Source organism: Chrysemys picta, chromosome 2 (assembly GCF_011386835.1).
Source record: "Chrysemys picta bellii isolate R12L10 chromosome 2, ASM1138683v2, whole genome shotgun sequence".
Taxonomy (NCBI): Eukaryota; Metazoa; Chordata; order Testudines; family Emydidae; genus Chrysemys; species Chrysemys picta.
The window spans coordinates 153,128,910-153,156,489 of NC_088792.1; the positions used below are offsets into that span (position 1 = coordinate 153,128,910).

General features: G+C 42.5%; 1 protein-coding gene across 6 annotated transcripts; it reads left to right on the plus strand.

The window, feature by feature from the left end:
• On the plus strand, nucleotides 1–27,216 carry NFU1 (NFU1 iron-sulfur cluster scaffold). 6 transcript variants are annotated; one of them, XM_005285204.4, is made up of 8 exons: nucleotides 1–156; nucleotides 2,835–2,941; nucleotides 8,297–8,432; nucleotides 11,241–11,307; nucleotides 12,659–12,773; nucleotides 16,126–16,189; nucleotides 23,632–23,806; nucleotides 25,049–27,216. In XM_005285204.4, exons 1-8 carry the CDS (start codon nucleotides 107–109, stop codon nucleotides 25,094–25,096), a joined length of 762 nt encoding a protein of 253 aa, XP_005285261.2. In that variant the 5' UTR covers nucleotides 1–106; the 3' UTR covers nucleotides 25,097–27,216. The 6 variants fall into 6 exon arrangements, with proteins under 6 accessions (XP_005285261.2, XP_065440518.1, XP_065440516.1 ...); XM_065584444.1 differs by lacking the exon at nucleotides 1–156 and adding an exon at nucleotides 565–701; XM_065584445.1 differs by lacking the exon at nucleotides 1–156 and adding an exon at nucleotides 762–1,223.
• The last annotated feature ends 364 nt before the right edge of the window (nucleotides 27,217–27,580 follow it).

The window sequence follows — 27,580 nt, forward strand, 5'->3', positions numbered from 1 at the left end:
AGAGGCCGCCCTGGCGCCCCCGACTCCTTCCCAAGCAGGCGCCTGGGTGGGGCAGCCCCGCGCCGGGGGTCCTGAGTCCGGCCGCCGGCGCCTCGGGAGAGCCAAGATGGCGGCAGCGGCGCGGTGGCTGCGGGCGGCGGCGGGGCTGGGCGGCCGGTAGGTGACCCCGGCCCGGGCTCGGCTCGTCGCAGCCCCGCCTGGGGGGGTTAACTCGTCTCCAGCCAGGGGGAAAGAGGGTCCCCCCTTTATCTGCCCTCCCCCCCGCGGGCCACCCGCTTTATCTTCCCGTCCCCCGCGGGTCACCCCCTTTATCTTCCCGTCCCTCGCGGGTCACCCCCGTCATCTGCCACCCCCCAACTCCCCCTCGCGGGTCACCCCCTCATCTTCTTCTCCCCCCCCCCCCCCCCCCCGCGGGCCATCCCCCCTGAACTTCTTCACACACACACACACCCCGCGGATCACTCCTCCCTTATCTCCCCCCGCCCCACTTATCTTCCCCACCCCCGCGGGTCACCCCCCATCTCCTCCCCCCCCGCCCTGGCGTGTTGGGTGTTAATTCCCCCCCCCCCCCCCCGCAATGGAGAGGAGGAAGAATAGCTGATTACAACGGTCTCGTCTGGCCTTAAAAAAACAACAACAACAAAAGCTGTGAACTATTGACCTGATCCACAATCCCCACCCAGCGTGTGACTGGGAAGAAGGTTTTATTATTTGTATTGTCATTGTGCAGCAGAGCCATAGTCATGGGTCAGGACCCCGTTGTGCTAGGCAAGGCGCAAACACAGCATAAAAAGATGGTCCCTGTCTCAGAGAGCCTGCTGGGGTGCAGGGGGTGGGAATTGTTTCCCTCCAGCCCTCTGTGCAGGTTGCCAACTCCATCATCAGCATATGGGAGAGAGAAAGAAGCATCTACACATGTGCATCAGGGAGGAGGGTGCTACCAGGCGCAACAGGATGGAGTTGTCTACTCACCCCACTTTATGCTTGTGAGACATGAGAGCATAGTGCTAAAATTAGTTAAGGTTACCACCCACCCTTAACATTAAGTCCTAAAATACCTTAAAGACATCTGGGCTTCCCTCAGCATCCATGCCCTTCCCCACTGTACGGGGGAAGTGGGGGGGAAAGGGATACTACAGCAGGTCGCCTTATGCTCCCAACCCTGGTGTGTGTTGCTGTGTTTGAGGGGGACACACAATGAGAATGAACTGCTACTGCTAATGGTGTGTTAAGTCTACTGGCTTTGTATGTTCTAGGGATGTAAAACGTTAACTGGTAAGCATTAGTCTTACCAGTTAGTCCGCCTTAACCGTTAAGTCCTGGGCTGGTCGCAGCCCTGCCTGGGCGGGGGTTAACTCCTCGCCAGCCAGGGGGAAGGAGGGTCCCCCCTTTCCCCTCCCCCCCGCTCCCAGCGGCCCCACGCCAGCCGGAGCAGCACTGCCCACCTAGAGCGCCCCCAGCAGCGGCCATGCTGGCCGGATCGGCCCTTTAATGAATTAACTGTTTAAATGAAATATTTTAAATCGTTTAAACGGATAACTTTTTTATTTATGTCCCTAGTATATTCCCTGTGAACTATCACTGAAAGGCTGGGTAGAGAGCAACTTCTACATCTCTACAATGAGGAAAGGGTTAAAAGGACCCTAGTAACTCAAAATTATCCCAATTGCTTAAATTTTGTAAACAAACTCTTACAAAAGTTGTTTAAAAAAAATCAACAACCTCCTGCTGAGGTCTGAAAGCGAAACTGACTCTAAGTGTGAACCTGACCATCTGTTTTTATTGTCCAAACCCAGAGAGAGGGAAGCAAAGAGTAAGCAGTCTAAAGAAAGAAATCTGGATTAGATCTTAAAAAATTTTTTCTGTAATAATTCAAGGTGCTTGTTAGTAACAGATAAAGATATCTGTCACCATATAATTACAACATCATTGTCTGAAGATTCTTGGAAGCTAGAAGTCATAGCTTAGATTTTCTAATTGTGGATATTTTCATGCCAAGTTTGTGCATGTGATTATAATGATTGCACAAAACAGGAATTTGCATGTGAAAATGAAATGTTTTTTGTATTCCTGTTTATTACCTATTTAATCATGGTAATTATTGAGTACAAATATTCACCTAGACTTTTGAAAATCAGTTTAGTCCATCTTTTCACCTCTTCAGGTTTGTTCTTCTCAGCGTATTCTTCATCCTTTTGTCCACTTGAGGTCTGTGTGTCTCAACAAGATGGGTGGTGTGGTCTACCTGACCAACCTCGACAAGAATTTTTTGTTATAGCTGGCCTGGTTCCACTCCAGGGCCCTGGTCTCCTGCTGCTGGATACGAATACACCTCTACCCCGATATAACGTGGTAAAGCAGCGCTCTGGGGGGCTGTGCACTCCGGCAGATCAAAGCAAGTTCGATATAACGTGGTTTCACCTATAACGCACTACGATTTTTTGGCTCCCGAGGACAGCATTATATCGGGGTAGAGGTGTAGCTCTGTTGACACACTGCTTCAATGGAGCTGCTGTCCTTTCTCCACAGCAGTTTCCTGGTGAATTTTAAATCAAGGCGACTGGTGTGTAATGATTACTTGCCCACCTGGAAATTGAGGGAGAAGGGATTGAAACCTCATTTTCCCTTCTCCCCCAACAACTATGTGGAGAGGAGGGGAAAATAAACCTGTAGCTGATAGCTAGTCTACATTACCTGTTCTCCTTCAAGAGGGAGGAAACAGATTAAGCAACTTGCTGAAATCCAGAGATATTAGGTGCATACAAAATACTTTCCTTGAGAAAAGCTAAATTCTTAATTGAGATATTGTTGGTAAAATCTGTATCTTTCTTTAGGTTCTGTCGCATGACATTAAAAGACTTTAACTTAACAACTAAGCAGCCTCTCTGCCAATTCGCACGAAGGAAACCGTTTCCTCCATCCACCGTAGCACATAATACAGGTAAATTTAATTTTTGTCATAAAATAAGGAAAGCTCTCATGAGATTTGTCTCAAGAAGATGGTGAAAGAATAAATTCTCCTTTTTACTGAAATATCAAATGTATGCAATATTCTGGGTGATTTTTTATTAGTAGAAAGGTAGTTAAGTCATCATGCAGGCAGAGTTTAGAACCAGGATTTGGAGACTGTATTCCAGATTCTGGTCATTGTATGACCTTGGGTAAGTCCATTATACTCTGCACCTCAGTTTCCCCATCTGTATAATAATGGAGATATTTCATTTGGTTGCTGTGGCTTGTAAAGAGTTTTAAAGATGTAAAGCATTATATTTGTGCTCATATGTATTAGTTTAACTCCTTCTTAGTGTAAGATCACCATCAGACCTCCTGCTATCCTGTATCCTGTTCCACAGTTGAAATCAGCAAGACTGGAACTGCTGACCATCCCAAGATGTCATCTTGCAAGGGTGGAGGCGTAGTGCCTTTACGGGGGGAGGGATAGCTCAGTGGTTTGAGCATTGGCCTGCTAAACCCAGGGTTGTGAGGGGGCCATTTAGGGATCTGGGGCAAAAATTTGTCTGGGGATTGGTCCTGCTTTGAGCAAGGGGTTGGACTAGATGATCAGCATGGATTCACGAAGGGGAAGTCGTGCCTGACTAACCTAATTGCCTTCTATGATGAGATAACTGGCTCTGTGGATGAGGGGAAAGCAGTGGATGTGTTATTCCTTGACTTTAGCAAAGCTTTTGATACGGTCTCCCACAGTATTCTTGCCGCCAAGTTAAAGAAGTATGGGCTGGATGAATGGACTGTAAGGTGGATAGAAAGCTGGCTAGATCGTCGGGCTCAACGGGTAGTGATCAATGGCTCCATGTCTAGTTGGCAGCCGGTTTCAAGCGGAGTGCCCCAAGGGTCGGTCCTGGGGCCGGTTTTGTTTAATATCTTTTGATCTGGAGGATGGTGTGGACTGCACTCTCAGCAAGTTTGCAGATGACACTAAACTAGGAGGCATGGTAGATACACTAGAGGGTAGGGATCGGATACAGAGGGACCTAGACAAATTAGAAGATTGGGCCGAAAAAAACCTGATGAGGTTCAACAAGGACAAGTGCAGAGTCCTGCACTTAGGACGGAAGAATCCCATGCACTGCTACAGACTAGGGACCGAATGGCTAGGTAGCAGTTCTGCAGAAAAGGACCTAGGGGTCACAGTGGACGAGAAGCTGGATATGAGTCAACAGTGTGCTCTTGTTGCCAAGAAGGCTAACGGCATTTTGGGCTGTATAAGTAGGGGCATTGCCAGCAGATCGAGGGACATGATCGTTCCCCTTTATTCGACATTGGTGAGGCCTCATCTGGAATACTGTGTCCAGTTTTGGGCCCCACACTACAAGAAGGATGTGGAAAAATTGGAAAGAGTCCAGCGGAGGGCAACAAAAATGATTAGGGGTCTGGAGCACATGACTTATGAGGAGAGGCTGAGGGAACTGGGATTGTTTAGTCTCCAGAAGAGAAGAATGAGGGGGGATTTGATAGCAGCCTTCAACTACCTGAAGGGGGGTTCCAAAGAGGATGGAGCTCGGCTGTTCTCAGTGGTGGCAGACGACAGAACAAGGGACAATGGTCTCAAGTTGCAGTGGGGGAGGTCCAGGTTGGATATCAGGAAAAACTATTTCACTAGGAGGGTGGTGAAACACTGGAATGCGTTACCTAGAGAGGTGGTGGAGTCTCCTTCCTTGGAGGTTTTTAAGGCCCGGCTTGACAAAGCCCTGGCTGGGATGATTTAGCTGGGAATTGGTCCTGCTTTGAGCAGGGGGTTGGACTAGATGACCTCTTGAGGTCCCTTCCAACTCTGATATTCTATGATTCTATGATTCTATCTCCTGAGGTCCCTATGATTCTATGATCAGGAGCAGTCTGCTCCTGAATATATCCTTCTGTACATCTCTGGCCATCTTTGGGGCAGAAATTTAAAAGTTTTGTTTTAATTTTGAGTTGTCTGATTAATTGTAGGTGTTGGGGAGATTGTGTCAATTTATTAGGCATGTTGCCCAATTCTTTTTTAATTTGCCTAACACCGTATTAAGGCACTGAGAAATTAAAATGGACTGAAATTACTATTTTGCAGTTTTTAGTATTAACCTAGAAATTAACCTCTTACATTAGTTTGTCTGGAAAGCACTTCAGCTGCTAAAACTTGTAGTTAGGTAGCTCATGGGATTGTAGTAACATATATAGATTTTCAGCTTTGGATTTCTGGTTCAAAGCCAGTCTTTGTTAGTGATCAAAAATTTTTAGTTTCTTGTGTCTCTTCAGTGATCTGTATAAAGTTAGTTTTGTCACAGAAAAGGGTTTGTAATACACGTTCACCATAATTGGCACTAACCATTAAGCAGTTTCAGGAGAGAGGCTAAGGGTGATTGGATCGTGAAGCTGGAGAGGGCTCCTCCTTTTGGACAGATTTGAGGAACATTGGAAGGCCAACCCAGAGAGGTTTGAACTGCCACTGCAAATATTGTGTGTGTGTATGTGTGGACAGATGACTTCAATAGCCGGGTCTGTCAATCCAGCACCTTTCACTAACACTAAAATTCCCCCACTCCGGGCCAAATTAATATTATCTGAAAATGCGAAGGTTGGAACTCCAGTTTACTGTATCTGCTCCTATAGTATTTTGTACAACTCTATGATCAGCAAAAAAAAAAAAGATTCAGTTGCCTTTTGTGCTGCTGAAAATTGCAGATCAGCTTCTGCAGCTGCCTGGTGGATTCAACAACAACTCTGCCATGTTGTGGAGAAAGAGATGTGTATATATACATTTTTAATTATGCAGGTGCCTGTTGTATAGAACCAACCACAAGTGGAAATATTATTTAAATGAGTGTCTCAGTGCCCACTGCAGCAAATGCTTTTTGATGCAGATTCCAGAGGGCCTCAAACCTACCCAACTCAGAATTGAATTTTTTTGAAATTCAGATTTAATCAAGCAGTTGACTGATGGACTCTGAGGGTTCTAGTCAGCCGCCTACTGATCTACAAATGTCCTTTAAATTCTGTCTTTTTTTCTATCTTTATTTTTCACTTTCAATAAATGATCAAACAGAAGAAAGTACATGGTATAGTGGTCAGATAATTGAAAGAAGCGATGTGTTTATTCTGTGTGAATGATGCTACTTACAAACTGTAGATGATGATAAACTTGGTTATTCACAGTATATACAAAGAGTTCCAGTGTGACTAATGAGAGGGAAACACTGTTTTTTGAAAATAATCTGTTTTCCTAACTTCAGAAGATCCTGGGTACAATAGCTACCCTCATCAATACTTTTGTGAAAGGATGATGTATCCTGTTGTATTCTAGGCCTTTGGGGATGCTAGCCATTTGACTGTGGAGTTGCTGTCAGTTGCCCTTTGCATTAGCGAAGTCAGTAAATTTGTTGGGCATGTTCAGTTGACAACATTCACTTCCATCACTATAGGCTATTTGTCATATTGTCACATTGAAGGTAGCTTCCTTTGCCACTCTAATCAGGAAGATGTTTTTAGCCCTTGTGGATGGAGTTGTGTGACAGAACAGAGAATGGCTGTTAGTTGCTAAGTCAGGACTATTTCTAGCATGTTAGCACTGAGCGTCTCCATGCTAATTCTTCTATTCTTTCTCTTGAAATTTAAGAGCTTGCGTGTGTGGTGATGGTGTGGGTTAAAGTCAAATGAGTTGTTGTCATGACAGACACCTGCAGAGGAAATTTGGTGATTTATAAATAGCCTGATTTGTCATCTAATACTAGGAGTCGTGATCAAAATTGCTGTTTAGGAAGTGAAAGCTTCAGCTCTTTTTTTGTTGCTTTAAAAATAACAAAAATAATTATCTCTAAGCCATATATGTTTCTGAAGTTAAATAAGCTTGCTTCCCAAATATTATGTACTCAGAATTTATACATATTTCTAGGGTTTTCTAACTTAAAAAAAATCAGTTTCCCTTTGTTGAAGGTGATGTGCTGTTTTGAGAATCCTAATCATGCAATGAAATTTGGCAGTGAAGGGACAGGAGAGTGATCTAGTGGTTAATGTAGAGAATAAGGAGGTAGGGTTCTATATCCAACTCTGACATTTACTTTCTGTGTGACATCACATGTCCTTTAACCTCCCTGTACCTCAAATTTCCAATCTGTAAAATGATTATTGTAATACCGACTGCACAGCTCCATTGTGAATCTTAAATAATGTTTGCAAAGCACTTTGATATACTTGGGTAAAAAATATATTCTATTCTTTTTATTAAGGTTTGGGCAGTCCAGCAAAATCCCATTAAAATAATAGTATCTGAGTAAACAACTAAATACTTTTTTCATAAATGTTGGGTATATTTTTACCAGCTTTTATAAATTATTTTAATATCAACTGTTAATACAAAATGTTTGCTGAAAGTCAATAAGCACAATATCAGAGCCAGCTTAATTAAACTGGTTGAGCTGTCCATCCGGATAAGATAGTTTCGGTGACTAAAAAGAATTCTGTGCTTGCTCTGAAAGGCTATGCAGGTTTCCAGATTACTGCAATTTCTTGTCCACACCAAAATGTCACAAACACTCCTTACTGGGCTGTGTGTTCATTTTTTACAGTTATTTTCTGTGATACTTTCTCCTTTTTGATAATGCTGGAAAAGGAACAAAAAGATCTTAACATTATTATATCTACAACAGAGGGTTAGTACATCTGCCCAAGTCCTGCATCTGGAATGCTCTTAACAGGAGGGTGATGATGCTGGAGTGGAGACCCCACACAATGCTCAGGTACCAAAGTGGTGAGCATGGAATAGCAACCTGAATAGAATAGAGAAGGAGCACAAATATTATCTTAGTGTGGATGTTAAAAAGAGAGCCTCTGAAAAAGGATGGGGAGAGTATTGTATCAGAGGGGTAACCGTGTTAGTCTGAATCTGTAAAAAGCAACAGAGGGTCCTGTGGCACCTTTAAGACTAACAGAAGTATTGGGAGCATAAGCTTTCGTGGGTAAGAACCTATTGGCTCTGTTCAGCTAAACACAGAGAATGTGAGCAGCAAGTTGCTCAGGGAATAAAGCTGAGATTAAAACTAGCTGGGACAGGGTTTCATTAAGCTTTTCATCTGTGTCTTAAATTTAGTGACTGAATTTGTTGATCTTCATGTTAATATGGGTACTTTGATGGAACTCATTGAGCCATGCTTGATAAATTTCAGTGTTCCACGGTCCTCTGTTTTTAATAAATCTGTGTTGTGCAAACAAAACCTTGCCTGGCTAAATAAACAAGATCTCTGTTATTCCTTATATGAGCCACTTCTCTTTTGAACTTTTATTTCCTTTTTTCTCTTTTCAGTAAGATGCATGTTTATTCAGACTCAAGACACTCCAAATCCAAATAGTTTGAAGTTTATTCCAGGAAGACAAGTACTGGAGTCGAGAACCATGGATTTCTCCACACCAGCTGCAGCGTTTTGCTCACCTTTAGCGAGGTGTGTTCAAGCATTACATACTTTGTTCAAGGGACTATCTGTGGTAGTTACTGAAACACATGTATATACAAGTGTCATCATAAATGCAGCTGAATGTTAAAGAGCGGATTTGCTGCATTTCCATTGTGGATGCTGCTTTTTTTCATAAAGTAGATTGAATGCCTAGAAAGAGCCAAAGTAATCTATCGAGATTTTTATACTGTGCATGTCAGTGTGATAACTAAGTTCCTGGTCATCTATTTCATTGATCTGAATCAAATCATGATAGCATTCATTATTCCTGAAAAGGAAATATACTGTTGTTCATACCTGTGTTCCGGATCCTGCAAAACTTTACTGAATAGTCCTTACGCTAGTAGTCACATTAAAGTCATGCCAACTCCCAGTGTAATGAGACAGGCGACCTGAGGAAATGTCCATAAATGTCATATGTGAAAGTGAAACAGTTTACTAATTTTGGCACAGTTAATAACTTTTAACATTAGCTTCAAAGCCATTGGGTTTTTTCTCTCTTTAAAATATGGGTGTGTTACAAACAGTACAGTGGAAAAATTAAAATTACTCAAGTTTATAATGAACCCTTTTTTCTAGTCTTATTCATGTATAATCTTTTGCAAAGGCCCTCAGTGCCATAGATCTGGAGTATCCATAGTGAAACTTACTTGGACTAATACAGTTCAATCCACTTGGACTATGAATCATTACTACAGTTTGTTTTCCATCTAATACTTTGCTATATTTTCATTGGGTAAAAAAGGGCTGGGACACCATTAAAGGTCTGTCTGAAAGTGGGGGATGGGATGGGAAGGAGTCATAGGAGTCTTTTGCCTGCTGATAGTGATGAGATGCCTTGGAGAACTGTTGCAAACTTGCTTCCTGGGGAAAGTGGGTGTGAGCACTGCTTCTGGTATCTGCCATTGCATCAATAGCAGCCTCTGGAGATAATGCTCCTTATACCTGCTATGTATGTGGGTGGAGAGGCTGCAGTGGGAGGGTGAGATATGGAAATGCCATAGTGTCACCTTCCCAAGATCATAGTTTAATTTTCTCTTAAACGTGATGGAAATACTGCACACAAGTGAAAGCAGCTTAATGCAGCCCTCTCTCTGGGAAACGTAGCATTATCCAGGGTATTGCTATAATATTTCCAAAATGCTATAGTTGATTTGTAACCAAACAGGAACTTTACAAATTAAGTTCTTTAGCTCAAAGGTAGTAGAAATGCCCATATGTATAGAACAGCAGATGTTTCAGGCTTTGTAATTGGGATGCCCATTTGTTTTGGCATGAGAATACAAATCTTCCAAAGAAATAATATCAGCTATGCTAGCGTTAAATGATTTGGAGTGCACGTGTAACTCCAAAATATATTTTAAAGTAAAATTTTGGGACCATTAGTCCATCAAGCAAATTAGGGTGTGATGATATTTAAAAACAACAACCCACGCACAACATGCACAGCTACATTTTTAACATTTAAAAATTGTTTGTTACGTGTATAGGAAAGTTCCTTTTTGCCATACATAACCTGTGGTAAAGTATCTGATTTGTGCATCTCGAATTGAATAGATTTCCCCTTTAAGAAAGTCTATTTTTCAGCTATTTATACTACTGAAAATGTATTCTGTCTCTGTTTTCAAGATTAGGATTACCTACAGTGTTTTGTATGAAAATGCCAGATTTAACTTCTGTTTGTTCTAGCTATTCTTTATCGTATCCCTGTGGGTGACAACAGACAGTCATTTAATCTGTGGTCTAGGTATTAAGATTGTATAGATTTAAAATTACTGACTCCTGTGGCCACACAAACAAAACTGAGCATTTGTTGAGATGCCTTTAAAACTCTCATGCTATTATTTTATCGTTAGAATAGTTTGTAATCAAAGTGTGTTCTTGTTTCCTGTCTGGTTCTAAAGTTTTAGTGTGTTGGTCTGAATTTGTGTGATGATTGTTTAAATACGGTACACCAAGGTAGTGAGGAATGAAGTATCAAGCTTAGATCTCTCTTAATATTTAATTTTAGAATTTTAATAGTGTTTTAATTGCACTAAGCAACTGAAGGTAGCAAAATTAAGTGAAACGGATATTTTGATAAACTCTGGTGCCCTTGCTTTCCGAGTAACCGCAACTTCAAATTCACCAACGTCGCCACAGAGTCACTCACATACCATAACAATGAATAAAGATTTGAAGATTCCTTACACATTAAGCTGGCCTGTTAAAACCTTGTGGGCTACTCTGCACTGAAAAGTTATTGCACTGAACAGCAACTATCGCCAGAGTCCTAGTTCAGTTTGTTTTGGGGGAGTCTCTATGGAAGGAACAAAATTCAGAACAGCTTTTAGTAAAATAGATTATATTTAAAAGTTTTCAGCAACCTAATCTACTATTCTAAAGAAGAGTCCCTGTCCTTCCACAGTTGCATGCCAGGAATGTTTGTGTGTGTGTGTGTTGGTCATCCTTGATGCTGATCCAGTAGTTTTATGGATAAAGAATACCCTCTTGGCTTCAAATCGGAGCTAGAGACATGTTAACAGGAAAAAATAACATGCTGTATGTTCAGTATCACACTCCATGGTATGATGTTTTCTACTTATGCCAAGCTGCAGAATTCCATTGCCATGGATAAAGAATAGAAGCACTTAAACTGTAGAAGAACCCTTTGCCAATCTCCTTTAATGGTTTTATTTTCTTACGTGATGATTGCCCTCTAGAAATGTATTCTTGTAGGAAAGCAAGAAAGACAGTAGAACATGATTGATAGAAACTTTTAATTTTGTGTTTTTTGTGGTTAACTTTCTTTTGCAGGCAGTTGTTCAGGATTGAAGGAGTTAAAAGTGTCTTCTTTGGGCCAGACTTCATCACAATCACAAAGGTAAGCGGAAAAGAGGTTCCAATGGTCTAAATAGGAGCTGATGCTTGTCCAATCTACAGGGAGAGGTGAAAGGAACAGACTCCTGGCAGAGCCTTCCCTGGCTTGCATAACGTACACCAGAAATCTTACCTTTCTTTAGAATGTCCTCAAAATATTCACTACAGGGATTTAATTTAGTTCGTCAACATAATCTCTGTACAAAGTGCCTTCACAACTTTGTGGTAATTGTATTTCACACTGTTGTTCTAGTTACGGCTTCTGAGAATATTGTCTCTTGAATCTGATTTTCAGAGCCACCGAATGTCACGGCTTCCCTTGATATGAATTATTGTTGTAGGTGCTCAGCACTTTTTCAGTTCTAATCAAAATGCTAAAAGTCAGCTGAGTAAACTTTTAATATAACATTTTGCCCTTCTGTGGTCCCTTTCCTCTAAATTTAAATAAAAGAAGCCTCACATTTTACAAATGTGCGTATTTACTATGGCATACTTAGGTTAAGTAAGTTTCTGTAGCCATATATAGTGAGCTAATGGCTGAGCTAGGAATAGATCTTGGGACTCCGAATGGATGATCATAAAGGCATCACTGTTGTCTGATCTAGCATGCACATGGCATTATGAATAGAGCTTGGAACCATCTGCTCCAGAAATAGACCTTTACTACTTGAGCTAAAAGAGAAGTTCCATTAAATATTTAGTAGTAGTAAGGTTCATATCCTTTTAGGCTAGATAATAGTAGGCAACAAAATTACAAACACATGAAGGTGAAAGTCTATCCAACAAAGAACAGTGATGCACATAAATGCAAGCAAGTGCATTACATATTGCCTCAAAATCCCTCCTTTGCCTCCAGTGGCAAAGCTTATTCATCTGGGACTCAGGAGTTCACCCAACCCAGGAGGTATTGTGTAATAAATCCATAGCTGCATAAATACTATATAGTCGCTATGCCATTTAGTGGACAACTCATGAGACGTCAATAATAGAACACAACCAAAACACAAACAGTTTGTTGGTAGAAATAAAGCTTAGCAGAACATCTGTGATTTTAGTTTCTTTTCATCTTATGTTGTTTGTTTTTATACACTAATATTTTATACAGCAGTTGGCTTGCAAACATTGCAGGCAACTGCTTAAATCCAAACAACTAGACCTCTTTACTGAATATTTTAAATATAATTTTATGAAAACGTTTCTGTTTCACATTAGATTTGGTAAAACTGTTGAATAACATTAAATGTCAGGCCTAAATGCTCAGCAAGGTGCCTTTAAGATGGACAAAGGCCATGTATAAAATTCATCTTTGGAATGAGGCACAAACACTATATTTGGTTTTCTTAATTTTTTTATAGGTGAGCGAAGATTGGGATTGGAATTTACTGAAACCAGATATTTATGCAACCATAATGGATTTCTTTGCCTCTGGTTTACCTGTAATTACTGAAGAGGCACCTCGTACAGATACAGGTAAATGAAACTCTTCACGACTGGCTTATGCCTGTATATGGTCTTAGTCCTCTCTTAAGTTGATGTGTTTGATAGATCATGTTCAGAGGAAATGAACTTGCCCCACAGAAAACATGTGAGAAGAGAATAACTGAAACAGTATAAATGGCTAAAATTAACACGCAAGATTCAATGGTCTGCATAAGGTGCAATTAAACTAATAATATACAAACAGTTCAAAGCAGTTGTCTGACCATGAATATGGGGACAGATTCTCAGATAGTGCAATGCTGAGGCCAAATTTTATAGACTCATTGATTCCAAGGCCAGAAGGGACCATTGTGAACATCTGTTCTGACCTGTATAACACAGGCCAGAGAACTTCCCCCAGATAATTCTGAGAGAACATCTTTTAGAACAGTGGTTTTCAATCTGTGGTCTGCTGACCCCTGCAGTCCACAGACTAAGTCTAAGATTTCCAATGGGGTCTTCACCCTCATTTGACATTTTTTAGGGGTCTGCAAATGAAAAAAGGTTGAAAACCATTGTTTTAGAAAAACATCCAACCTTCAGTGGCACCACACTGACTTTACACCAGCAAAGGGTTTGGCCACGGATGTTCTAGCCTTTTTTGGTTTGAAACAGTTTTTAAAAGTGCTTGGGTTTCTGTGTGTACAAAAATATTAGCGGTTGCTACAGAGTCTGCTTTTTACAAGCTCGCTATAAAGATCACTTGTCTCCTTTGTAAAGTGTTGAAATGCCCTGTGTTAATGGATTAATTGTAAAATTCATAGATTCTAGGACTGGAAGGGACCTCGAGAGGTCATCGAGTCCAGTCCCCTGCCCGCATGGCAGGACCAAATACCGTCTAGACCATCCCTGATAGACATTTATCTAACCTACTCTTAAATATCTCCAGAGATGGAGATTCCACAACCTCCCTAGGCAATTTATTCCAGTGTTTAACCACCCTGACAGTTAGGAACTTTTTCCTAATGTCCAACCTAGACCTCCCTTGCTGCAGTTTAAACCCATTGCTTCTGGTTCTATCCTTAGAGGCTAAGGTGAACAAGTTTTCTCCCTCCTCCTTATGACACCCTTTTAAATACCTGAAAACTGCTATCATGTCCCCTCTCAGTCTTCTCTTTTCCAAACTAAACAAACCCAATTCTTTCAGCCTTCCTTCATAGGTCATGTTCTCAAGACCTTTAATCATTCTTGTTGCTCTTCTCTGGACCCTTTCCAATTTCTCCACATCTTTTTTAAAATGCGGTTCCCAGAACTGGACACACTACTCCAGCTGAGGCCTAACCAGAGCAGAGTAGAGCGGAAGAATGACTTCTCGTGTCTTGCTCACAACACACCTGTTAATACATCCCAGAATCATGTTTGCTTTTTTTGCAACAGCATCACACTGTTGACTCATATTTAGCTTGTGGTCCATTATAACCACTAGATCCCTTTCTGCCGTACTCCTTCCTAGACAGTCTCTTCCCATTCTGTATGTGTGAAATTGATTTTTCCTTCCTAAGTGGAGCACTTTGCATTTGTCTTTGTTAAACTTCATCCTGTTTACCTCAGCCCATTTCTCCAATTTGTCCAGATCATTTTGAATTATGACCCTGTCCTCCAAAGCAGTTGCAATCCCTCCCAGTTTGGTATCATCCGCAAACTTAATAAGCGTACTTTCTATGCCAATATCTAAGTCGTTGATGAAGATATTGAACAGCGCCGGTCCCAAAACAGACCCCTGCGGTACCCCACTCGTTATGCCTTTCCAGCAGGATTGGGAACCATTAATAACAACTCTCTGAGTACGGTTATCCAGCCAGTTATGCACCCACCTTATAGTAGCCCCATCTAAATTGTATTTGCCTAGTTTATCAATAAGAATATCATGCGAGACCGTATCAAATGCCTTACTAAAGTCTAGGTATACCACATCCACAGCTTCACCCTTATCCACAAGGCTCGTTATCCTATCAAAGAAAGCTATCAGATTGGTTTGACATGATTTGTTCTTCACAAATCCAGGCTGGCTGTTCCCTATCACCTTACCACCTTCCAAGTGTTTGCAGAGGATTTCCTTAATTACTTGCTCCATTATCTTCCCTGGCACAGAAGTTAAACTAACTGGTCTGTAGTTTCCTGGGTTGTTTTTATTTCCCTTTTTATAGATGGGCACTATATTTGCCCTTTTCCAGTCTTCTGGAATCTCTCCCGTCTCCCATGATTTTCCAAAGATAATAGTTAGAGGCTCAGATACCTCCTCTATTAGCTCCTTGAGTATTCTAGGATGCATTTAATCAGGCCCTGGTGACTTGCAGGCATTTAACTTTTCTAAGTGATTTTTAACTTGTTCTTTTTTTATTTTATCTGCTAAACCTACCCCCTTCCCATTAGCATTCACTATGTTAGTTGCAAATTGCAATACTGTTACAACAAGAATGCAGAGAAGAGTTGCTAAGCTGAGCTGGAGGGAAACACTGCCTCTGTTGAGGTGTCCTGGTAGCCCATCTGTTGCTGTCAGCTGTTCTTTCAGTATGTTATCCAGAGAACTGCCTGGAGTGTCATTTTGAAAGTAATGACTTCTGTTAAGTAACTTAGGAGTTTTGAGGTTTATGGGTCTCAGTTCCATTGAAAAGATGCTTCAAAGGAAAATCAACCATTTTTATAACTACTTTTCAGCCCTGTAGCTGGAAACAGTAGCCATTTGTCTTTCAAATAAAATTTAAAATGCTTTAATGGAGGTTACTAAGACAGTTGGTCAGTCAAGTAACTAATGTAGGTCTTGATACTCTAATAAACTTCACAGTTGTTAGGAATTTGGAAACAATTTATATATCTGTAATAAACCCTAGACAGAAGGAGAATTGTGTATCAAAACCCTAATGATCCTCAATCTCCCCCTCCCCCCATTCCTGCCATCTGATTCATGGCTGATCCTATAGAAAGAGAGGTGACATGTAGCTATTGAGGAAATCTATATTGGTGTAACTTACATGCTGAAGAGCCAGAGGGAGAAGTAGGTTGTAATACAGGGCTGCCTGTGTTAGCCCACATACCTGTATCCCATGCTGTTAGTTGCTTTTCTTGCTACTCTGTGCTTCGAGAAGAACCATAGTTATGCTTATGTGTGAGTAAAAGAGAGAATATTGAAGAAAATCTGAAAAGGTTTCATATATGTGCTGTAAATTACACCAGCTTAGATTTAGCTGTGAGTTTAGCTCTTAGAATCGTCCTTTGGTGATGTATTGTTGGTTTACTTAATCGTGGAAAAAGAATATTGTTTTTACAAGTATTTTACCACAGTAGTATTAATCATAATAAGGCCTTGTCAATATTTTTCTTTGCATGTGTTTTTCCCCTAAAGCTGCATCAGAAGATGACGATGAAGTTGTATTAATGATTAAGGAACTTCTGGATACCAGAATAAGGTAACTTTAAACATTGCTAGTTTAAAGCGTTGTCACACAGTAGGCATGTTTTGGATTATTTCAGAGTGATGCAATTCTAAATATTTTTAGGATTACACAAATTAAATGGGTAACATGGCATATTTCAGCTTGGTGCACAGAGAGGCCAGATTTGTTCATATTGTCTCTAATTGAAAATTGCACCTCGAGGTTCCCTTTGAAAACTAGCTTTGTCCTGAACAGTGTCCAGTTAGTGAGGGATCTGACTCAATCAAACTGACCCCTGCGAATCAAACTGCATTTTCCCAGATGATTTTAGAAGACAGTAGGATCCTGCAACCCACAATAGTGTTTTTTTTTAAAATGAGTTCATTGGGACCAACCTGGTTATAGCTTTAGGGTGCTACTGCAGTCTAACTCTCTAATAATAAAAAAAAAAACATGAAAGATCTTAGATTTTGTGGTGAGCACTCTTCTCCCCCCCCTTCATGTATTCATCTCCCTTGTTTTTCACATTTAGGTGTTCTCAGATGAGTTTCAAATCATTTAACATTTCATGTTCAGTAAAGTAGGGTAAACTCTATCATCTCAAATTTGTATCTCAGAAATTCACTCACAGAAGTCATATAAGCTTCCATTAACTTTTATCCCTAAATTTTTTTTGCAGCAATTATATTTGGGTTTTGACACCGCTTGAAATTAGAATCTGGTAGTCAGTAATGTAGTGTTTAGAGCAGTTAAGAGATGTTTTTCAGTTCTTGTCATAAGGTAGCCCCACCTGGAGCATCCTTCTGCTGCAAGCTGTGGCATGACAGGCACACCTGCCTCAGTTTCTCTCCTTCATAGTCCCCCAAAGTAGTCCAAAGATTATTTGAGTGTAAATAGCCCTTGTGGGTTTAATTTATTACAAAAGAAAGTCCCATGCGCATAAGTCCCAATACCATAATCCAGGCAATGCATCGAATACAGCCCCAGCATGCCCTTGCTCTCCAGCACAACCCTCTCTGGCTCCAGCTCTCTGACTCCAAGAGCCAGCTGGCATCTCCTTCTGTTGCTGTCAGCCTTCTCTGGCCTTGGCACTCTTTGGCTCAGGAAGGACAGTTTTGGCTAGCCTCTCCACTGGCTCCGTAGTCCTCTACCCTTTTCAGCCTCCTGGCACTGGCTTTGGTACTTGAAAGTCAGCAAGCTAGACCTTCCATTGGCTCTTAGCTTTCAGCCTCCCAGCACTGGCTCTTCTGCCCCGGAAGGTCAGCTGGCCAGCCCCTCCACTGGCTCTATGATAATTTGTCCCTCTTTCCAGGGAGGGCCTGCAGCAAGCTTTCTGCTCTCTGCAGATTTTCCCAGAGACCTCTAGTGTCCTGACTATTCCTGAATGGTTTCTCTCCAGGGCTGCCCAGAGGGGGTGCAAGTGGGGCAATTTGCCCCGGGCCCCGCAGGGTCCCCCACGAGTATGTCGGAGGCTCCCTCTGCCCCACGAGTATGTCAGAGGCTCCTGGGAGAGGGGGTAAGCGTCATGGTAAGGGGTCAGGGCTGGGCACCCCCGATCCCATCCCCCACAGCCCTGACCCCCAGCCCCGAGCCCAGCCCCTCTGAGCTGGACACCCCCCGGCCCCATCTGACCCCCATCTCTGAGCCGGAAACCCCCCGGCCCCATCCTCCCCACAGCCCTGACCCCCAGCTCTGAGCCCAGCTCCTCTGAGCCGGAAACCCCCCGACCCCATTCCCCCCACAGCCCTGACCCCCAGCTCCGAACCCAGCCCCTCTGAGCCAGAAATCCCCCCAGCCCCATCCTCCCCACAGCCCTGACCCCCAGCCCCAAGCTCAGCCCCTGTGAGCCGGGCACTCCGCAACCCAGAGCCCAGCTTCCCACCCAGCCCTGGGCAACAGCAGCACCACCCCCAGGCAGCGACAGCCCATTGGTACCAACCATCACCCAGCAACAGCCCATTATGTAATTGCAAATGTATACATACCATTACAGTTTTTAATGTTTTTAAAGAATGTATTTAGTGTATTTTCAAATTATTACAAATTAATTTTTTAATGTATTTCACTAGTTATTTTTTACATTTCCAAATACATGTTACTATAGTATTGCAACTTTTATTTAATGGAAGGGGCCCCCGAAATTGCTTTGCCCCAGGCCCTCTGAATCCTCTGGGCGGCCCTGTCTCTCTCCCCCTAATCTTGTATAGCACCTAGGTGCTGCTCCACTCTCTTAAATGACCAAACTGGGACTACCAGAGTGAACAGAAACAAATAAGAAATACAGAAATGTGGATGTGGGGAAATGCCTAATGTATTTCAGAAGTCCTCTTGTTACCGACGATGGCTTCTTCACAAATCACACATTCCGGGAGCAAACACTCTTACATACGGTGTAAGTGAATAGAATTAATTTGCATTTCTCAAGAAAATGCACCAACTTGGGCTTTTTTTATTTATAATTTCTATAAAATGTTGCATTCTGAAAGCTCTTATAAAAATAAATTATAAGGTATATCTTTCAGCTGAAATATAGTGACAGTAAACTCATCTCTCAAAGATGAAGAAGGGATATAGAGGGGAGGAGGAAAATCTTATCTAATTATATGGATCTATTGTGTGGGTGTATATAGAAGTTTTCAAACTGTGGGGTGCATCCCCCTTTGTCCCCCCCACTGCCTCCCTGGGCCATGCCAAGTTTTATCACAGGAGGCAGAGGACATAACAGGGCTGGGGTCAGGAGGAGGCTTTGTCTGGAAGGGGGAAGCACACAGGACTCTGAGCAAGTGGTCTTGCCTGCTTTAATCACAGAATCACAGGGTTGGAAGGGACCTCAGGAGGTCATCTAGTCCAACCCCCTGCTCAAAGCAGGATCAATCCCCAAATCGCCTCCTCAAGGATTGAGCTCACAACACTGGGTTTAGCAGGCCAATGCTCAAACCACTGAGCTATCCCTCTCCCCTAACCAGGCTTTTTACTCATCTTACTCCTGCACAGCTGCAGCGGTGTCCACCAACTGGCAGGAGAAATTGGTGGGAGCTCTGCGAGTGGGGAGTTGAAGGCTGCACTCCAGGAGTACTGGCACTCCCTTCCCCCAGCCACACAGAGCCTCCTCTTGATCCCAGCCTTTCAGCGCAGCCCCAGGGCTAAGAGTGCAGTCTCTTTCCCCTGCCGGACAGAGAATGGGGTCGTGCTGAAGTGCTAGGGGCAGGAGCGTGCTCTGTCCGGCAGGGAGGTCAGTACTCAAGGGGTGGAGCCTTTCGCTCCCCTCCTGATCCTGGCCCTTCAGCTCAGCCCATCTGCTTCCCCTGAGTGGGGGTAATGGAGCGAGGCAGGGAGCCAAGTGCTGGCAGCTGCAGGGAGCAGAAGGCTTCCTCAACTGCCATGTGGTGTGTACTCCCTCCCCAACTGACCCCGCAGGTACCAGGTGTGACGCACATGGCGGGTGTGACGCACATGGCAATCTTCTGCATATTCTTGGGAGACCAGATTGAGTGAAGCTTAAGTATCTTTGGGGTCCATTGTATTAAAAGCAGCGTTTGTGGACTGGGATGGTATGTCACTCTCCAGGACAGAGATGGGATGTGAGGCATGAGAGTTCAAAGGACGATATTGAAAATGTGCTAGATGGGAATGGACTTTGGGGGACAATATGTGTGAAGTGTATTTCCTGGGGGATATCTAGGGAGAGGTTAATGCAAATTCCCCACCTCTGGTTATGCAAAAAGCGAGACTTTGGTGCTACAACCTGAGGAATGACTCGTACCAGGTCTTGGACACTGGAGATCAAAGGCCTAAGCTGCGTAAAGAAACAGCTGAACTGCCCAGCCTGGGTTCTGGTTCTGAATCTAGACTGTAACCACAGGGGAAAAACAAGTTGTGGGTTTTGAAAGGCTGATCACCCACTGGAGCCTGAGGTTGGAGTTGGGGGTGACCTCTGGTAAGCTTTTTAGCATGCATGTAGGTTCTTTTCTTGTTTTAACATGTTTTCTCTGTAATGCTTTCACCTTAATAAATATGCTTGCTTAGAAAAAGCTGAGTGGCAACTTATAATTGTGGCGAATACACTGGTCAGTGCCTCTGGAGAGAAAGCCAAGTGCAGTCGCTGGCCTTTTAGGCAGCTGGAGATATCACATTGTAGGCAGAGAACTATGCAGCTTTACTAATCCCCTGGGCAGGAGAGAGTGAGACGCAGGTCTCTGCCCAAGAGAGGTGATGGCTGATGAGCTTGGAGCCTAGAGTGGGTACCCTTGAGGAACCACGTGTGGGGGACACAGGTGCAGTTGCCCTGAAACTGTGACACCAGGCACTCCTCCCCTCATTGCTTAGAAAAAGAGAGGTGTGCATGAGACATGGGGGTAGCTCAGCAGAAAAAAGTTTGGGCGCCTTTGGTATGTAGTAATGATTTGAAAGATGGCATTAAGTAAGCTTTGCTGTCGTGGGTTATGTGGTTGCCTAAAACCCCCATGGTACATTAGCCTTAACATCACAGTTGCCTCTTTTATATTCCACAGAAGTTCTGTTAAAATTGTTTGTCCTTTTTCTCAGTTGGCCAGGAGGCTGTTGAACAGACCATTTGCAGTAGTCTATGTTGTTGTGTCAATATCATTACTGAATAGCTTCCAGGAGCTCTGTATATGCCCAGTGATACATACAGAGCATTCATTGTTTACCCTGAAGAACATCAAAAATAGAAGCAAAGAAATCAGAAGCCTTATGAGAGTATGTCTACGCTGCAATTAAACACCTGTGGCTGGCCCATGTCAGCTGATTTGGATTTATGGGGCTTGGGCTACAGGGCTGTAAAATTGTGGTGTAGACATTTGGGTTCAGGCTGGAGCCAAGCTCTGGGATCGGGAGAGCTCAGGCTCCAGCCCGAGCCCGAACATCTACACCACAATTTTACAGCCCTTAGCCCGAGCCCCACAAGCCTGAGTCAGCTGCTCTCTGGGAGGGAAAAAAGGAAGACTGGAATTGTGCCGTAACATGTTAAAATCTTGTCAAATAAAGGAAGAATGAATTCTCAATCAGATGCTTTTTGTTTGTTGGCTTCCAGGAATTAAGGTGATTTGTGTAGAGTAAGTTGTTGACGCTGATGTTAATAAATGTGACCAAATCCTAAATTATTGCAGCAGAGGTGAAGTTCTCAAGTGTTTTTCTGGGAATTGATATAAAGAACTTCTGTTCAAGTAACATGACACTTTTTAGCTTGGCATCTGGAAAAATGTTGCTATGGGGATGCATTTATAAAGTTGGTCATTTGTTAATTGTGACAGGAGACTAGATTGGGGAAATGTCAATTGCTCTGGGGTCCGATGCTGTGTGCCTCATCAACTAACCAGATCAGGTCAATATATACTTTGTTTTCTTCCATACATTGTGTATACAAAACACAATAAGCATTCAGAACCCTCTTGAATATGTCCTAATTATTCCCCATACTACTACATTCAGTTTGTAAAAAGCTCTAATACACAGAAGGCAATTTTAGGAAGGAAAGTCCTCCAGTTCTTCAGCTTACTGAGGATTCTGCCTTAATACAGTACAGAGAGGAGAGTGAATTGGTGACAGTTAAAATTTATGCCTGTTGGAAAGTTTCAGGATGTTGCTATGGGGGTGGAAGTGAAGGCTGTCTATCATGGGAGTTAATTGTAACTTAGTTGTCTTGGTAGCTTGTATAATATAAAGAAATGTGATTACTCAGTTGTTTTTGGTTGTAAAAAAACAGACAAATGTTTTACAAGCTTGTAGCTCTCTATTTCCATATTAACTTGCCAATTGCAAAAATACTAGTTCAGAACTTAAAACTGACTCTTGCTCTCTTCCCGCATTAAGTATTTGCTACTAATTTTTTTTTTTTTTTACTAGTAGAACACATCATGGAATTCTCAATCTTTGTATAGGAATGGATGGCTTGGGAACTGTAGAGCCTTTGTCTCTGTCACTAGCCCAGGTCAGAGTTGTCAGTAGTTGATGCTATCTGATGGCTAACTCTTAGTTCTTTGTGACAGGGGTTGGGAGGGATCGCAGGCCAGCTCCCAGTCACAAAACTCATCAAAGTTGGCACATTTCTTCATTGGCCAAGGAATAAATAGGCCATAGGCTACATGTACACTATAGAGCAGAGGTGGGCAAACTACGGCCCGCGGGACTGTCCTGCCTGGCCCCCAAGCTCCTGGCCCGGGAGGCTCGCCCTTGCCCCCGACCCCTCCTCTGCTGTCCCCCCTCCCCCTCAGCTCGCTCGCTCTGTCCCCGGCGCAATGCTCTGGGCAGTGGGGCTGTGAGCTCCTGGGGCAGCGCAGCTGCAGAGCCCGGCCTGACCCGGTCTCTGTGCTGCGTGGTGGCGGTGGTGGCGTGGCCCGGCTCCGGGCTGTAGCCGCCAGCCACCGATGCTCAGGGCAGCGCAGTAAGGGGGCAGGGAGCGGGGGAATGGGGGTGGATAGAGGGCAGGGGAGTTCGGGGTGGTGGGCAGGGGGCGGGGGTGTGGATCAGGGTCAGGGTGGGAAAAGGGAGTTGAATGTGGGCAGGGGTCCTGGGGGGGCAGTCAGGAAGGAGGGAGGGTTGGATGGGGCAGGAGAGGGCAGTCAAGGGCAGGGGTTCCAGGGGCACTCAGGGACAGGGAGAAGGGGTTTGTGGATGGGGCAAGGGTCCTAGAGGGGCCGTCAGGGAACAGGGGAGGTTGGATGAGGCAGGAGTCCCGGGGGCGGGAGCAGATAGGAGATGGGGGCCGGGCCATGACCCCCTCCCCAACCAGCCCGCCATACAATTTACGAAAACCAATGCAGCCCTCAGGCCAAAAAGTTTGCCCACCTCTGCTATAGAGCTTACATTAGCACACCTGTACCAATGTAAGATCTCTTGTGTAGCTGCTTTATGTTGACAGGAGAGAGCTCTCCCCTTGACATAATTAAACCACACCCAGCGAGTGGCGGTAGCTATTTTGGCATGAGACGCCCTCCTGCCAGCATAGTGCTGCGCACACTACCACTTATGTTGCTCAGGGGTGTATTTTTTTCACATCCCTGAGCAACATAAGTTTTGCCGACATAAGTGGTAGTGTAGATATGGCCCCAGAGAAAGAGCTTTGGTCCCTTCAGATCAGGGTTGGGGAATGTTGACCTGGAGCGCACTAAGGAGACAGGTTTCAGAGTGGTAGCCGTGCTAGTTTGTATCAGCAAAAAGAACGAGGAGTACTTGTGGCACCTTAGAAACTAACACATTTATTTGGGCAGCTTTCGTTAGCCCACGAAAGCTTGTGCCCAAATAAATGTGTTAGTCTCTAAGGTGCCACAAGTACTCCTCGTTCTTTTTTTCTAAGGAGACATTTGCCCTGTCATTGCCCATGTTGGACCAGTTTGTGTAAAAAGAAAGGGCTAGAACTAACTCTTACATGAGCATTAAATGAACTCTTACAATTTTTAGAACAAAAATTACCTGCAGTAATATTTTCTGTTATAATAAATATTCTGTTTCCTCAGGCCAACAGTTCAGGAAGATGGGGGTGATGTCATATATAAAGGCTTTGAAGATGGGATTGTACAGTTAAAGTTGCAGGGTTCATGCACTAGCTGTCCCAGTTCTATCATAACACTGAAGAATGGGATACAGAACATGCTGCAGTTCTATATTCCAGAAGTAGAAGGCGTGGAACAGGTATGTGAATATGAAGGTTTTTTTTTAATTTATAGACAGGACCTCTTCCCCCTCTGTGGCATGTAGAGTTCTACTCAAGTAATTTTAAATACAATTTTTTAAAAGTACATAATTTTGCCATTCCGATGATATGGCATTTTAAGCAAATGGATACAGGGCACTATAAAAGGAATAACAGTATTTAACCCAGAAACATCCATGCCACTGGGAGTTACTGATACTTACAACAGGTTATGTCGGTGTGGTTTTTTTTTTTTTTTTAATTTACTGAAGAAAAACTTCATTTCCATAGAGACCGGATGCTGTTAAATGCCTCTGCTTCCTGCAAAACTTCCATTCTTAGAAGCTGCAACCTGCATGGGTCTCGGACCACAAATCAACCTTGAATGGGAAAACTTCTTTAATAAATTAATGAATTATAGGGACAGTAGTCAGATTAAATCCCTAGAATCCACCTTCTTCTAGCATGGTTTGGCACATCGAGTCTTTGTTCAAATAAGATGGGGCAAAAAGCCTGACACATTTTGTTCCTCGCACAGTTAGAGCTGTTTTTATTTTTCCTCATCCATGCATTTGTACTATGTACTCTAAATTTTGTAGTGTTATTTTGTTCCAATAACACAGCACATGAAGGTTATTAGTTTTTCCTTTTTTATTGACTCTGTTTCAAATGTATTGCTTCGCTCTAGTCTCAAAAACATGGGATGGATTTTATAACTGGAAATTTTTTTGGAAAAACATTTTTTTTGTGTGTGTCAGTGAACAATATTTCGGTGTTTTGGGGACTTTCTTCTGATATGTATAATTAACCAGGAACAATTTTTTTGCTCTCTATATACTAAAATAAGTCTGTGTCCGCAAAAATATAAATTCAGATACATTCTCCAATTAAATATCTGGTATGTGTTAGTGAATGTTCTCAATGCTTTCGTAACCACTTGGTCTGCTTCTTAGCATTACACAACCTTCTTATTTCAGTCAAATCTCCTCATGTCATTTTGATTGAAGTGAGTGGCTCACCTCTTTCATGTGACCATCATCATATAATGGCACTGAACAATTGCTACTCCCATTGCTTTCTCTGGGAATTAAGTAGCTCTTAAGATCAGGTTCAATGTAATTAACTGTGTGAATAACAAATGTTGTCATTTATACTTATGGCTCTTTCTTGAGCTCTTGTGTTGTCCTAGTGAAGCAAAGTTGAAAATGATTACTTAAACAACGTTTGGGTTTTGGTTTTAGGTTGTTGATGATGAAGATGGAGTGGAGAAAGAAGCAAACTCTACCTGAGCTAACAGCATGTGTGAGACTATAAATAGCAAAGTTTTCCTGAGGGTGTGTATAACTTAACCATGTCCCGAGGAACAACAAAAACTGCATTCTTTACTTTATAAGAATAGTTAAATTTTCATCTTTTAAAATGACCCCCCTGTTTAAAGATAATACACTGCCTTTTCTAGGGACTTACTATATGGTCTGCTTTCAAAAGAGAACTTGTTCCTTCTCCTGTAGACTTCATAACTGTTACGCATGGTTAAGAAACAAATGAAAAAGGCATTTTTAAACACTGATTTGTCGGTCTATTTCTATTTCACACACAAAGGCTTGAGAATAAAAGTGGGAAGTGAAAAAAGTAAGTGAAATTGTTTAGAATAAATTCTAAAGAAAGGTGTGCATTTTATATAATATCTGTATCAAATATTCTCCCTGTTCTGCCTTATGGGCTTTTGGAATGACTTGCAATCATATTCTGAAGCTCTGAGATGTAGAGTTTATTTTTATGAAGTAAATTATTTTTGTTCTTGATTACTGTGTATGAGTTTTGACTAAAAGTTAACCTGGTCACTTCAAATGTTTGTTGTTGATTATACCCAGTTGTTAAATATAATAATATTCACTAGTTTTGTGATTATTATTTCCTTCCTTCCAACCATTGTATAGATAATAGCAACAAAATCAAATACAATTAGTTACAGATGTGAATTAACTCTCCAAGAAAATAATACCATTTTTAAAGAAGAGTTCATTAGATGATCTTTATCAGCCATGATAGTTGGAGACCCTTATGCACTTTTTTATAACTAAAGATTATCCAGCATATATTATTAATCTGTTAAAATTTGCAATAGGTCCTTCCTTAACATACTATTTCTGGGTGAGGAAAAACGTGGCGGGAGAGAACACGTCAGTTTTACAAGCATTTAGAAACTATGGGAAGGGGAAAAGTTGACTTTTTGAAACTGAAACATGTCACTCGTGGGCATTTCAAGAGCAAAACATCTATTTCGTGGGTACGTAGAGGCATAACCTGTTTCCAATGCCCAGCCTGAGTAGATGACTTGGTATTAGAGATTCTGCTTTCCAAATGAGTTGCTATATGGCCACGACTTGGACTCGTGGCTGGAAGAGTTCCCACAGTTTTTGTGCTCCCACCCCCACATGCAGGAGTTGATTGCCTGCTGCACATGCCTCATCTCCCTTCAAGAGCCACAGCCATGCAGGAAGATTCCACAGCACTAGACTCCAAGGTGATGAGCAGTACATAACCCCTGAAATTCTGCCTGTCTCCCTCCCTCCCTCCCATCCCATGCACAATGGAACCAGAGCAGATCTGTTGCAAGAAGAGCCTTTCATATCAATAGGCAGGGTTTGGGGCAACACAGTGGACATCACTGAATAAGAAAAACAGCCTTAGAAATCCCTGCTCAGAGCAGTCTTGAGTGATCATTTTTGAGGAGCTGGGATTACTTTAGAAAATTCAAGATCTGGTTTACTCTTCCAGATTTTTCAGTAATTATAAGCACACACCTACTTACAGCCTAATCACAACTGAGGATCAAGTAGGGCAATGTAAGTACACGGTGTGAGGTAGTAAGGACCACTCTCTCGGTTGGTTTAACTCCACCAGTTTCCCAGATCTCATGAATTAAACCAGCAGAGAATTGTGCCCACAGGGCACAAAGCAGCATGTGGTAACAATGGACTTTATGCTCTCTGTATTCAGTTTAAGGATACATATTTATTTTAACAAAACAGCTGTTGGAACTCTGATTTGGAGTCATAATGCAGTGACTTATAAATAATAACCAGGATTTGGAGTTTGGAACTCCCGTATGTTTTTGTCCCCCTCCCTCTTACAAATAAACAATGTCTAATCTTGCTAATGTATTTATAACAAAATTACCCCTGAGGCAGACGTGTGCTCTTCAGAGGACCAGCTTGTGCACAGGCTAACACCATGCTCATGCTTTCAGCAGCAAAGTACAAAATGGCTGGTAATGTTTCTGATTTCTCAAAAATTGAGCTTTTTTGGTCAGTTTCATGACTATCTTTAATAAACCATTAAATACTCAAATGCGAAATAGGTGTATTATTGTGAATTAAATAAATCCTCTCCATTTGTCTGTCAATGTGCTGTCTCTTTTGGTCAGTATTTTTATTAGCATAGTTAAGCAGCATTAACTCATCTACACACTAAGGGCTCGATTCTGCCTCTGCTATGGATGTGTAACCAGTGCTGATTTCTGTGGGAATGGTATGTACACAGGCGAGGGCTGAATTTGGCCTTTAATATTTTACACTTGTAGTTGAAGATTAATGAACATTAAATCCCTATTAGCTTTGTGGTTAAAGCACTGGACTGGGACTCAGTAAATTTGAATTTCAGGTTCCAGCTGTGCCATAGACTTCCTTTGTGACCTTGGCCAACTCACTCAGTTTCTCTCTTATTTTTTTCCTCTGTGAAATGGGCATAATACTTGCTTTCTCCCTGTT

Bases quoted from the DNA above. Each gene is read 5' to 3' on its own strand.
- NFU1 (XM_042840277.2), top strand. From the start codon at position 889: ATGGGAGAGAGAAAGAAGCATCTACACATGTGCATCAGGGAGGAGGGT. The intron at 11,308-12,658 runs GTAAGCGGAAAA...ATTTTTTTATAG, and splicing joins ACTTCATCACAATCACAAAG to GTGAGCGAAGATTGGGATTG. The intron at 12,774-16,125 runs GTAAATGAAACT...TTTCCCCTAAAG, and splicing joins GGCACCTCGTACAGATACAG to CTGCATCAGAAGATGACGAT.